The 12866-nt window shown below is 44.0% G+C and overlaps 1 protein-coding gene across 7 annotated transcripts in view; it reads right to left on the reverse strand.

The window, feature by feature from the left end:
* The window catches only part of PTK2 (protein tyrosine kinase 2), a 251013-nt gene that overhangs the window by 10692 nt on the left and 227455 nt on the right, over positions 1–12866 (reverse strand). For all 7 annotated transcript variants that reach the window (XM_060127770.1, XM_060127769.1, XM_060127767.1 and 4 more), the window contains 3 exons: positions 6537–6599; positions 879–918; positions 437–543 (listed from right to left, as the gene is read on the reverse strand). In XM_060127770.1, coding sequence (XP_059983753.1) covers positions 437–543; positions 879–918; positions 6537–6599 — 210 coding nt within the window. The remainder of the gene's footprint in view (positions 1–436; positions 544–878; positions 919–6536; positions 6600–12866) is intronic.

Genomic DNA, 12866 nt, shown 5'->3' on the forward strand with positions numbered 1-12866 from the left:
GTGGTCCCCAGCACATGCTGCTTTACACACGCTGGCCCCAGATGGCAAAGGATGGAAGTCGCCCACTAGGCCACACTGACACACTCAGAGACAGTGAGCCTACAGAAGGCCTTGCTTTCCCCAGGCGTCCTGGTTTGATTCATTTGTAAAACCAGAAGCCATCCCAGCACTTTTATCTCAAAGAAACATTCTGTCTGATAAGAGGAAAATGTCTTCAGAAAGTTAAGATCTGACTGAGGCCCTAGAATCTATCACATGAGAGAAAAACAGAAAAGAGAATTTTCCAGTAAAGTCTGTCCTGACTCAGAGGAGTCTGGAGCCGACCAAGGAGCCCCCCAATCCCACCGAGCCCCAACCCCACTGCACATCGCAGGGTCATCGCCCAGAGTGAAAGGCTCCGTGGGGTCCTGGGCTGCGCACAGGCCTGGGCGCTCACCTTGACACCCTCGTTGTAATTGTCCCCGGGGCTGCCGAGGCTGGCGAGGCTGCTCAGGTGCCCAGGGGCTCCGGGACGCGGTGGTTTCTTTGGTGGAGCTGCAGGATCTGGTAAAGGAATGAGTCCCATTACTTAACGTACATTAATGAAGAGAATGGAGACAACCCCCAAACAAACAAACACGGATTCATGTTATTACAACAGAAGCTAATCTCAGAGAGGGCTCCCTACAGAGGTGTTTCTGCTGCATTAGAGCAGTAAAGTCTGTTTTCCAACATTCTAGTCGTGGGCTGAATTTGGTAAACATCATACTTGCTATGGTCTGTAGGGGGAAGAGTGTTAACACAACATGAAGTTTTTCAAAACTAAGAAACTATACATCAAAACCCCCTCCCTCCAAATTATACAAATTTTGTGACACTCGATTCATTTCTTCATTTACCTGGTTTGCCCACAGGCTGATATATGTGCTGGTTTCCAGTCTGTGGGAAAAGAAAAAGCCAGGTCAATGCAGCAGGGCGCACAACAGGATAACGGCCTCCCCTTCCCACCCTCTCCACCCACCCCCTTGACCCCTGGGCTAAACGCTGGGGTCAAAGACCAACAAGACGGGGGAGGGGCCAGCCTTCAAGGCCTCAGGTGGGGACAGGGGATTAGATTAGGCTAATAAGCAAATAATGCCAATGGGGTATGGGATAAGGACTGCCATAGGAGGAATCACGATTGGAACACGGTCAGGGGTGGTCACACCAATTTCAAATTTTCTTTAAAGAAATTATGCCCATGGAGGTCTCCAGTTCAACTTCATGGGTGTGAAATCTGTCCTGTGTCCGGAAACTCTCCCCCACCCCCTCCTTCTCTGATTACAAGAAGGAGTGCCATCAGGGACAATGACAACGAGAAGAGGCTTCCGAGCACTGGGATGTCTACGTTGTCACTCTCACCTGAAGAACCTGGTGTGACACCTCCATCTGTTCTGGACCAGCCACAGGCCAAGCCAGGAAGCCAAACCAGCCCAGGCACAGGGAAAAAGGCAGGTTCACATAGGACCAGCCCTAGTCTAGGGTGCCACGCCTGCAGCTATGATTAGAGCCACTTATCCTAGGCTGACTGAATGAAAAGAAGTATCTTCAAACTATATCCTACTTTTGAAAAGAGGGACTTTCCTTGCTTATTTTAAAACAATAAACTGGCTAAAACACACATACTTCAAGGTGCTTTACTTTTACTGAGTAGACATCCACTTCTTTAAAATAAAGGACCATGAGACGGCACACAGTCACAACTGCTCCTTGCCCAGGATCACAGCTGCTTCCAACAGGCCACTGAACGCTCCCGATTTTAAAGACTAGAAAAACCCTCTGAGCGGGAAGGTGTGAGGAACAGGCTTCCTTGACACAGTGGGAAGTGGGCCAAAACCTTGCAAAGAGACAGGCTGTGGCTGTGCTGTGTTGTGCTCACTGACCAGCAGTAAAAAGACTTAAAGAATTTCCTGATACTCAGGGAACAAGAAAGTGCGATAATTAGAAAATCCTATTCTCAGAACTTTCTGGATCAGTTCAACAGATGTTATGTATGTCCCTGTGCGCAGAGGCTGATGGGCTGGGCAGTGGGCCGGGCCGGGCTCTGGTTCTGCTGCGTGTGCAGTGCTGGCCTTGGAGGAGTGAGTCACTCACCGGTTTGAGGCTTTGGTTTTCCCATTTGAACGCGGAGGCTAGTGACACTTACCCCCTATGGGGGAGTTGTCACAAAATGAACATGCTGCCAACTTGAATATTATTTTGAAAATCTAAATAGTTTTTATTTTTACTTTTTATGCACACAGACAGGATCAATTTCCATGAGGCAGTGACTAGTGTCTATTAACTAGCCCAGACCTACTGACAGTCTACACTGCTTTCCAGCCAAACGCTTCTCCCTGAAACTGGGGCCCATTTTCAAAAGTGTTAAGTTGGAGCACTTGGAGAAGTGGGCCAAACCATACAGTTATCTTAGCAAAGCACAGAAGCAGAAGAGCCAGCAACCGTCAGTGTGTGTTATGAGCCCCACAGCTTAACCCAGACCCTGGAGGGGAGAGGCCTGCAGAGCAGGCTGGCGCCTGGTCACGCTCTGAGTGCCCTGTCCGGCGTCCGGCATGGGGACCAGTGACCTTGGGCAAGTTTCCTACGAGCCTCAGTTGACTCATTTGTGGCGTGTGGATGGCACGGCGCCTGACCTGACAGGAGTGCTGAGGACTTATGAGGTGACAGGAGGGAAGCACCCAGCGCAGCACCTGCTCCATCAGGACTAAGCGCTCCTACTGTCACCCAGGCCTGGTGTGTGGCAAGTACTATGAGATCACAAGCGGCCCCGTCATGAGTCGTCTGTTTCACAAAGTGTTTCTCAATAATCCTTCTGTCTCATCATTCATTCATTCATTCATTCACTCCACATACGTTCTGGGTACCTTCTACATGCCACATCTTGTAACAGGATTTTCCTTTTCTAAAAAATGTTCCTATTAGTGATGTTATAAATAGCTGGTTCCTTGAATAGGGTTTACTTTCATGCTTATTCTCACTCTTTCCTCTTAACAATTTGGGACCAACTGCTCAATACGTTATCATTTTATTAACTGAAGAAGTCTTGGGCTTCCCTGGTGGCGCAGTGGTTGAGAGTCTGCCTGCCGATGCAGGGCACACTGGTTCGCACCCCGGTCTGGGAAGATCCCACATGCCGCGGAGTGGCTGGGCCCGTGAGCCATGGCAGCTGAGCCTGCGCGTCCGGAGCCTGTGCTCCGCAACGGGAGAGGCCACAACAGTGAGAGGCCCGTGTATCGCAAAAAAAAAACAAAAAAAAGAAGTCTTGATGCACACTGTAAGTTACAGGTGTACAGTATAGTGTTTCACAATTTTTAAAGGTTATGCTCCATTTGTAGTTATTATAAAATATTGGCTATATTCACTGTGTTCTACAATACGTCCTTGCGGCTGATTTTTTTTGGCTGCACCGTGCGACTTGCGGGATCTTAGTTTCCTGATGAGGGATTGAACCCAGGCCCTAGCAGTGAAAGCGCCAAGTTCTAACCACTGCATCGCCAGGGAATTCCCACTGTAGCTGATTTTATACAAAACAGTTTATACCTCTTACTCTCCTACCCTTGTATTGCCCCTCTCCACTGTTAACCACTAGTTTGTCCTCTATATCTGAGTCTTTTCGTTATATGCAGTAGTTTGTAAGTGACACTATACAATATTTGTTTTCTGACTTATTCACTTAGCATAATACCCTCCAAGTCCATCCATGTTGCTGCAAATGACAAAACTTCATTTTTTATGGCTAAGTAGTATTCCATTGTATATATACACCACAGCTTCTTTATCCATTCATCTGTTGATGAACTTGGGTTGCTTCCATATCTTGGCAATTATAAATAATGCTGCTATGAACACTGGAGTGCATGTATCTTTTCAAATTAATGTTTCTGGTTTTTTTCGGATATATGCCCAGGAGTGGGATTGCTAAATCATATGGTAGTTCTATTTTTAGTTTTTTGAGACCTCCATACTGTTTTCCACAGTGGCTTCACCAACTTACATTCCCATCAGTGTACAAGGGTTCCCCTTTCTCCACATCCTCACCAACATTTGTTATTTGTGTTCTTTTCGATAATGGCCATTCTGACCAGTCTGAGGTGATATCTTACTGGGCTTTTGATTTGCATTTCTCTGATGATTAGCCATGTTGAGCATCTTTTCATGTGTCTGTTGGCCATCTGTATTTCCTCTTTGGAAAAATGTCTATTCAGGTCTTCTGCCCATTTCTTAATTGGGTTGCTTTGTTTTTTTTGACACTGAGTTGTATGAGCTGTTTATATATTTTGTATATTAACCCCATATCGGTCATATCACCTGCAAATATTTTCTCCCATTCAGTAGGTTGTCTTTCATTTTGTCAATGGTTTCCTTTGCTGTGCAAAAGCTTTTAAGTTTAATTTGGTCCCATTTCTTTATATTTGCTTTTATTTCCTTTGTTTTAGGAGACAGATCAAAAAAATATTGCTATGATTTATGTCAAAGAGTGTTCTGCCTATGTTTTCCTCTAAGAGTTTTATGGTTTCTGGTGTTATATTTAGGTCTCTTAAAAATCTTTAAAAACTTTAGAAATTTTTTTGTTTCCTTTTGTTTCCGATCTTAAAGTCTTTAATCCATTTTCAGTTTATTTTTGCATATGGTGTTGGAGAATGTTCTAATTTCATTCTTTACGTGTAGCTATCCAGTTGTCCCAGCACCACTTACTGAAGAGACTGTCTTTTCTCCATTGTATATTCTTGCCTCCTCTGTCATACCTTAATTGATCATAAGTGCGTGGGTTTATTTCCAGGCTCTCTATTCTGTTCCATTGATCTATATGTCTGTTTTTGTGCCAGTACCTTACTGTTTTGATTACTATAGCTTTGTAGTATAGTCTGAGGTCAGGGAGAGTGATTCTTTCAGCTCTGTTCTTCTTTCTCAAGATTGTTGTGGCTATTTGGGTTCTTTTGTGTTTTCATACATATTTTAAAATTATTTGTTCTAGTTTTATAAAACATGGTATTAGTATTTTGATAGGGAGTGCATTGAATCTGTAGATTGCCTTGGGTAGTACGGTCATTTTAACAACGTTACTGCTTCCGATCCAAGAACACAGTATATCTTTCCATCCATTTGTGTCCTCTTCAATTTCTTTCATCAGTGTCTTCTACTTTTCCAAGAACAGGGCTTCTACTTCTTTAGGTAGGTTTAATCCTAGGTGTTTTATTCTTTTTGATGTGATGGTAAATGGGATTGTTTCCTTAACAGGAAACAATGAACAATAGTTCATTCTTAATCTACAGATATGTAACAGATTTCTGTATATTAATTTTGTATCTTGTAACTTTACCGAATTCACTGATGAGCTCTAGTAGTTTTCTGGTGGCATTTTTAGAATTTTCTATGTAAGTATCATGTCATCTGCAAACGGTGACAGTTTTACTTCTTCCTTTCCAATTTGGATTCCTTTTCTTTCTTTTTCTTGTCTGACTGCTGTGGCTAGGACTTCCAATACTATGTTGAATAAAAGTGATGGGAGTCAGCATCCTTGTCTTGTTCCTGATCTTAGAGGGAATGCTTTCAGCTACATGTCATCTTTCCAATATAAAGAGTGAGCACTGCATGTGGAGATGTTAACCGGGGAACAGTGTGATTTTGCACTTGTGGACTAAGGAATGCCTAATATTCTGTCTGTAGAGCCCATTGTGCCAGCATATCTTATGGGAAATGCCAAACCTTCACATGCTGGCAACTGAACACGTCTTCTAGGGGCCAGATATTAGGGGGAGCTGGATCTTAGAGCACAGACTAGGGAAAACTATGCACCTCGGAGCTGGATGACGACACAGTCTAATGTGTGTATGTATGTGTATCCACGTGTGTCTAGAAATGAAATGGTTTATTTCTACTCATAAACCTTATTAGGGTGGATGGAGAGTTATCTCCCTAAGTCCGTTACCCAGCAAGTGCACGTTTCCCCTTTTTACTGGGGATTTCTTTAAGTTTTAAAGAAATCTGCATTTATTTTAACCAGATATCTGCTAATGGAAATCATAACAATTTAAAATACTCTCCCCTGAAGACCAGGGAATATTTCTAGTGGGCTTTAAATATATTTGGAATAATGATAATAAGCTAGGTCTTTAAAGAGAATTTCAGTCATTTCCCCCTACAACACCCAGCAGAAAAAAATCTTGCTTGAACAAGTTTTCTGTGACTGACTGTGGAAACTTTCATAAAACACGAAACAAGAGTATAAAAATTTAGCAGATGACAACTTGCTGTAGCAACAATTTGTGTACGTATTTCTTTAGGACACAGAGAGTTCAGCTTACTATTGAAAAGAGTGTATTAGTAATGGGGTAGAAATTTTTCTACCTAAACATGCATGTTGGGCTGCGTACTGTAAGTTTTAATAATCTTGGCTAAAACGTTGATTTTAGTTATAGAATGAATTATTGTGTTCCATATGACAAACGCTAGCAAGCTTGGATATCCCAGGACACAAAGTGGTCCAGATCCTGATGAGAACGTGGGCGGCTGCTTACCGGGCCCTGAGGACCTCCATCCTCCCTGTCGATGCTGCCTCGAGAGAGCCGCACGTCAGGTTTCTAGAGAAACGAAAGCAAACCGAACAGTTTCATTCTTGGTTTGAAAATCACTGACATATTTCTGTACTAAGTTTCTTCCTTTTGTAACACAATTGTCCTCTGAACAAGAAGAGTTAAAAGTTCCCCAGTTTCACAAAATTCTCAAAGCCCAGTGGTGACAAGCCCAGGTCAGCTGCCCCAGCAAAGCCCCTTTCTCCGCACATGTGTATAGCTAACAGGACTGGCACCTGTGCCCTGACCCCATATGACACATGAAGGTGTGCACTCCACCTCTCCTCCTAGCAGCAAAGCGAGTTTTCTTCACCTAGAAAATCCCCACCCCAGGAGGAGGCACCAATGCCCGCTTCCTGGCACGTTAAGGCTTATATGTACTTGGCTGTCTTGCCAAAGCAGCAAATGGTCCAGTGACAAGTTTTCCCCCGGCACTGCATCCAGAATACAGAAACCAAACAGAAATCTTGACTTCATATAAGTAAGAGTAAATGAATTTCACTAACATAAGATTAACAAAGTAGGCCACATGCTGTCAAGGTGTGGAGCTTGGTAGGTTTTCTCCTCGTGAAAGCAATGCTGTGAGGCAGCCCCAGCCTGCCCCACGATGGCATGGATTTCACGGAGTCCCCAGGAAGCCACACCGACTCCTGCCCCCTGCCCCCGCCAGGCACGCTGGCTGACCGCTCATCTCTTAGACTCTGCCAGTCTGCTGTATCTTACAGGCCCTCTATTTGGCAGAGATCAGGCAGTCACAACTTCCTTGTTAGGCAAAGAACGTCTTGACATCTGATTCGTCGTACTTTCTACACCTGAGGAGGGCCCAATGCTGAGGACACCAACCGCAAGCACCTGTCGGGGGTGTTGATGGAGAAACGAGCTTCGTCTCTTTCTTTTAAATGTGTGTTTTCAAAAGTGAAACCATGTCATATAATTCCATAACCTTCATATAATATTATACAGTGGAAATTGGTAAAAACGTTAGAATACTGTATAATATTCCAGAGCATGAATGTTGTCACACACAGAGAAAGGTGGAAACAGCCTGGGCTCTGGCAGTAGCCGTCGGGGTTCAGGTCAGCCTCCGCCCTTGCCAGCTGTGTGACCCAGGCCTCAACTTCTTCATCTCTAAGATGGGGCAATAACAGCACCTGCCATGCACTACCCCAATCCTTGTCAGGATTAAACGAGTTAATATTGGCAAAGTACTGAGTCACCCATGTACGTGTCAAGTAGAATAAACAGTTATCCTGCTGTTTGTTGAACATTTGGGCCATTTTCAAAATTTCAACTGTATAAGTAGGCTGTGGGTAAACATCTTTGTACACAAATCTTTGACTAAATTCCTGATTAGTTCCTGGGGACAGATTTCTAAGAACTGAATTACTGAGTCACAGGGTTTAAACATCTGAGAAATTGAGCGTATCAGCCGCCACGCTGGTCCTGCCTTGGTCCGCGATGGACTTGCCGCAGCGCTGCTGGACTTCACTTAGAACTTGCAGTCAATCAATAAACAAAATGCCCCTCCCCCTTCCTTAAGTAGTAGAACGTCTCTGTTTCGTCTCACAGATGCTAAGCTGCCTTGGACAAGGTTCACCTCTCCTAACCCATTTCCTCACCCACACAGTTATTATAAGGATTAAGTAAGTGCTTGGCACAGAAATGTGCACATATGAGATGGTCAGTAAATATGTGCTGAAGGAATGCATTAATAAAAATGCAAAGGAGAAAAGATTTTACAGAGGAGGAACGTGAAGCTTAGAAAGGCAGAACCGGTTGCTACAGGCGACACGAGCTGGATTCAATCAGGCAACAAATATTTAGTATCTTCTATGTGCGGAAAATATTTTATTTACGTTTTTACTTAAACAAAAGCTGTTCATATATTGTTTGCTTATAGAGTAAGGTGCTGGGTTTCATGTATTTACATGAATTATCTATTTTTACTTTCATATAAAATACATGAAATGGCTTATTTTTCTTTATGCACAACAACTCCCCAATGATATACTTTTCCAAAGACAGAGTTTCAATCTTTTTTTTTTTTTTTTTTTTTTTTTTGTGGTACACGGGCCTCTCACTGTTGTGGCCTCTCCCGTTGCGGAGCACAGGCTCCGGACGCGCAGGCTCAGCGGCCATGGCTCACGGGCCCAGCTGCTCTGTGGCATGTGGGATCTTCCCGGACCGGGGCACGAACCCGTGTCCCCTGCATCAGCAGGCGGCCTCTCAACCACGGCGCCACCAGGGAAGCCCCAGCGTTTCTATCTTAAAGGAGGCCTATCTATGTAAAGTCCACTTGTGTTCCATGAATAGAAATATTTAAGCGTTTTCCTCATATAGTCGACAGAGCCTGTCTGCATAAAAGTGTCATGCTGGGAACTAAAGAGCGATCTAGCCAAAGACAGCCTGTCAAAAAGAAGAGATTCTATTATTGTTTCTGCTACTGGGTGAAGCTAAATTCTCCTGTTTTCCCCTTACAGAATATTCTAGATCTCTAGCCCTCTGGGGCCCACAACCAGCTGCCCCAGTACCCAGCCCCTCTTATCAGCAGGCTGGCAGCCACTGCACAAGGCAGGGCCAGGCAGCCAACAGGGCTGGGCCAGCCTCACCTACCAGCTGCCCACGGTAGCTGGCCCAGCCACAGCAGAAGGACCCACACAACCCACACATGGGACAAAAGCATACAGCTCTGGTGACCAAAGGGGAGGGTGCTGCTGAGTTCCACAGGATGTCTCTTACATAAGGCCACTTCTCCAAGATTGAAAAAATGTAACTGACCCTTCCTAATACACAGAGATAAACACAGACAATTAGGCAAAATGAGGAGACAGAGGAATTCCAAATAAAAGAATAAGACAAAACCCCAGAAGAAGAACTAAGCAAAGTGGAGATATGCAATCTACCGAAGAAAGAGTGCAAGGTAATGATCATAAAGACGGTCAACAAACTTGCGAGAAGAATGGGTGAACACAGTGAGAGTTTAACAAAGAGTTAGAAAATACAAAGAAGCACCCAACAGAGCTGAAGAATTCAATAACTGAAAAAATACACTAGAAGGAATCAACAGTAGACTGGATACAGAGGAATGGGGAATGGATCAGTGAACTGGAAGGCAGAGCGGTGGAAATCATCCAAGATAAACAGAAAAAAGAAAAAAAAAAGAGGATAGTTTGAGACCTCTGGGACAACATCAAGCATACTAACATTCAAATTATAGGGGTCCCAAAAGGAGAAAAGAGAAAGGGGTGGAGACCTTATTTGAAAAATACCATAGCTGAAAACTTCCCTAACATGGGAAGGGAAAGAGACATCCAAGTCGAAGTACAGAGAATCCCAAACAAGATGAACCCAAAGAGGTCCACACTAGATACATAATTAAAATGGCAAAAACTAAAGATAAAGAGAGAATCTTAAAGCCAGTAAGAGAGAAGCAACTTGTTATGTACAAGAGAACTGCCATAAGACTATCAGTTGACTTTTCAACAGAAACTTTGCAGAGGCCAGGAGTGGAACCATACATTCAAAATAATGAAAGGAAAACACCTACAACCAAGAATACTCTACCCAGCAAGGCTATCATTCAGCTTTGAAGGAGAGATAAAGAGTTTAACAGACAAGCAAAAGTTACGTAAAAGAGTTCAGCACCACAAAACTGGCTTTACAAGAAATGTTAAAGGGACTTCTCTAATCAAAAAAGAAAAGACCATAACTAGAAATATACAAATTATGAAAGGAATTCCCTGGTGGCACAGTGGTTAAGAATCCGCCTGCCAGTGCAGAGGACACGGGTTTGAGCCCTGGTCCAGGAAGATCCCCACGGAGCAACTAAGCCCACGTGGCACAACTACTGAGCCTGCGCTCTAGAGCCCATGAGCCACAACTACTGAGCGCACGTGTCACAACTACTGAAGCCTGAGTGCCTGGAGCCCATGCTCCGCAACAAGAGAAGCTACCACAGTGAGCCTGCACACTGCAAGGAAGAATAGCTCCCGCTTGCCTCAACTAGAGAAAGCCCGCGCAACAACGAAGACCCAATGCAGCCAAAAAAATAAATAAATAAAAGTAATAAAGTTTCCTTTTAAAAAAAAAGTATTAAAACGAACAAATAGGGGCTTCCCTGGTGGCGCTGTGGTTGAGAGTCCGCCTGCCGACGCAGGGGACACAGGTTCGTGCCCCGGTCCAGGAAGATCCCACGTGCCGCGGAGCGGCTAGGCCCGTGAGCTATGGCCACTGAGCCTGTGCGTCCAGAGCCTGTGCTCTGCAACAGGAGAGGCCACAACAGTGACAGGCCCGCGTACTGCAAAAAAATAAATAAATTAAAAAAAAAAATAGAACTATCATATAATCCAGTAATTCTAGTTCCAGGTATTTTTCTGAAGAAAACCAAAAAACTGCTTTGAAAAGATATATGCACCCCTACGTTCACTGCAGCATTATTTACCATAGCCAAGATATGGAAGCAACCTAACTTCCCACTTATAGAGGAATGGATAAAGAAGATGTGGTACATATACACACAATGGAATATTAGTTGGCCGTAAAAAAAGAATGAAATCTTGCCATTTGCAACAACACAGAGGGTATCATGCAAAGTGAAGTCAGTCAATCGGAGAAAGACAAATACTGTATGATTTCACTTATATGTAGAATCTAAAAAAACAAAAAACAAATAACCTCCCCAAAACCAAATGAACAAACAGAACAGAAACGGACTCACAGATACAGAGAACAGGTGGTTGCCAGAGGGGAGGGGTGGGGGGGATGAGTGAAATAGGTGAGGGAGATTAAGAGGGACAAACTTCCAGTTATAAAATAAATGGGTCAATGAGATGTAATGTACAGTGTGGGAAATGGATTGGCTAATACTGTAATAACTTCGTATGGTGACAGATGTAACCAGACCTACACTGATGATCATTCTGTAATATATAAAAATACTGAATCCCTGTGTTGTACACCTGAAACTAATACAATATTCTAAGTCAATTACACTTCAAAACAAAATATTCTGGATCTGAAGATAGTAATACTAAAGACAGAAAGGAGGCAAAGGCAATTTCTATCTAAAATCTTACAGAAATGGATAATAGACATAAAGAATGTCTGGGCCTATTTGATTCTTTTCCCCATCAGGTATGCATTTTCTTTCTTTTTTTCAAATTCAGGTATAACTTGTATACAACACAGCCCACAGTTCTTAAGTGTAAAGGTCAGTACCCCTGCCTAACACGCTACCCCAATCAAGACACACAGCAGATAACCCGCAGGCTCAGTTCGCCAAAGGGACCCCTCCTCTGACTTCCAGCCCAGACGACTGTTTCTGAACTTCATACAAATGGGTCCCGTAAGAAGCACTCTTGTGTGTCTGACATCTTTTGTGAACACGGTGTCTAAGATTCAGCCCTGTGGTTGTGTGTAGCAGTTTGTTCGTTCTTACTGTTGTGCAACATGGCCTTGTTGCATCCGTTCTGCTGTTAACGGGCAGGTGGGTTATCTCCAGTTCTTTTCCATGTGGGCATGCGTATTCCCTTCTCTTAGGCAACAGATGGGGGCTGAAGGCGCCGCTTTCGGTTTTGGGGACACAGTAACCAACCGTTCAGGCTTGATCTCTAGTCCCATGTTGCTATCACTCTAGAAAACTTCAAACCTAAGGCTTTCAACTCAAAGTCCTTTCCCCTTGCACTACACATTGTCTTCAAATCTGGACTGTGGAATACACATGGAAGGGATGTGGCCTGGCTGAGAGCAGAGTCCCCGTCTTGGACTCTCTGACCCCATCTTGATGTTCACCTTTCATTCCTGCTGACTGGCTCTGCTGCGAGAGGGAAAACAGCTCAAACATTCATTTCCTTTCTCAGGACACAAAGCAGGCTTTATATACTCAAAACTTTCTCATTTTAAAATTAAAATCCTATCTTCAGCACAGCCCTGCATTAGAAAATGACTGTGTGCATGGCAATAAAAATAAACAAGTAACACAGTTACTCTCTCTTTAAGCAGCACCCAATAGGAAAGAAAGTCCTCTCAATGGACTGAGGTTCTAGTCAAGGCTGCCAGCTCTCTCTCTGGCCAGTTTGCAAGAGAGCTTTTACAGCTGTGGATTCACAGGCACAGAGGCAACTCAGAAACCACTCGGGCTGCACTGAGATCACAGAAGTGGGTGGGGACACCACAAAGACCCTGCGCTGTAGGTCACAGCTGTGTGCCCCAGGGCAAGAGCCTGCCTTATGTGTGCTGATGGAGGGATGCTCCACTCGACTCTCCAAAGTGCTCGAT

This window comes from Lagenorhynchus albirostris, chromosome 17 (assembly GCF_949774975.1).
Source record: "Lagenorhynchus albirostris chromosome 17, mLagAlb1.1, whole genome shotgun sequence".
NCBI lineage: Eukaryota > Metazoa > Chordata > Mammalia > Artiodactyla > Delphinidae > Lagenorhynchus > Lagenorhynchus albirostris.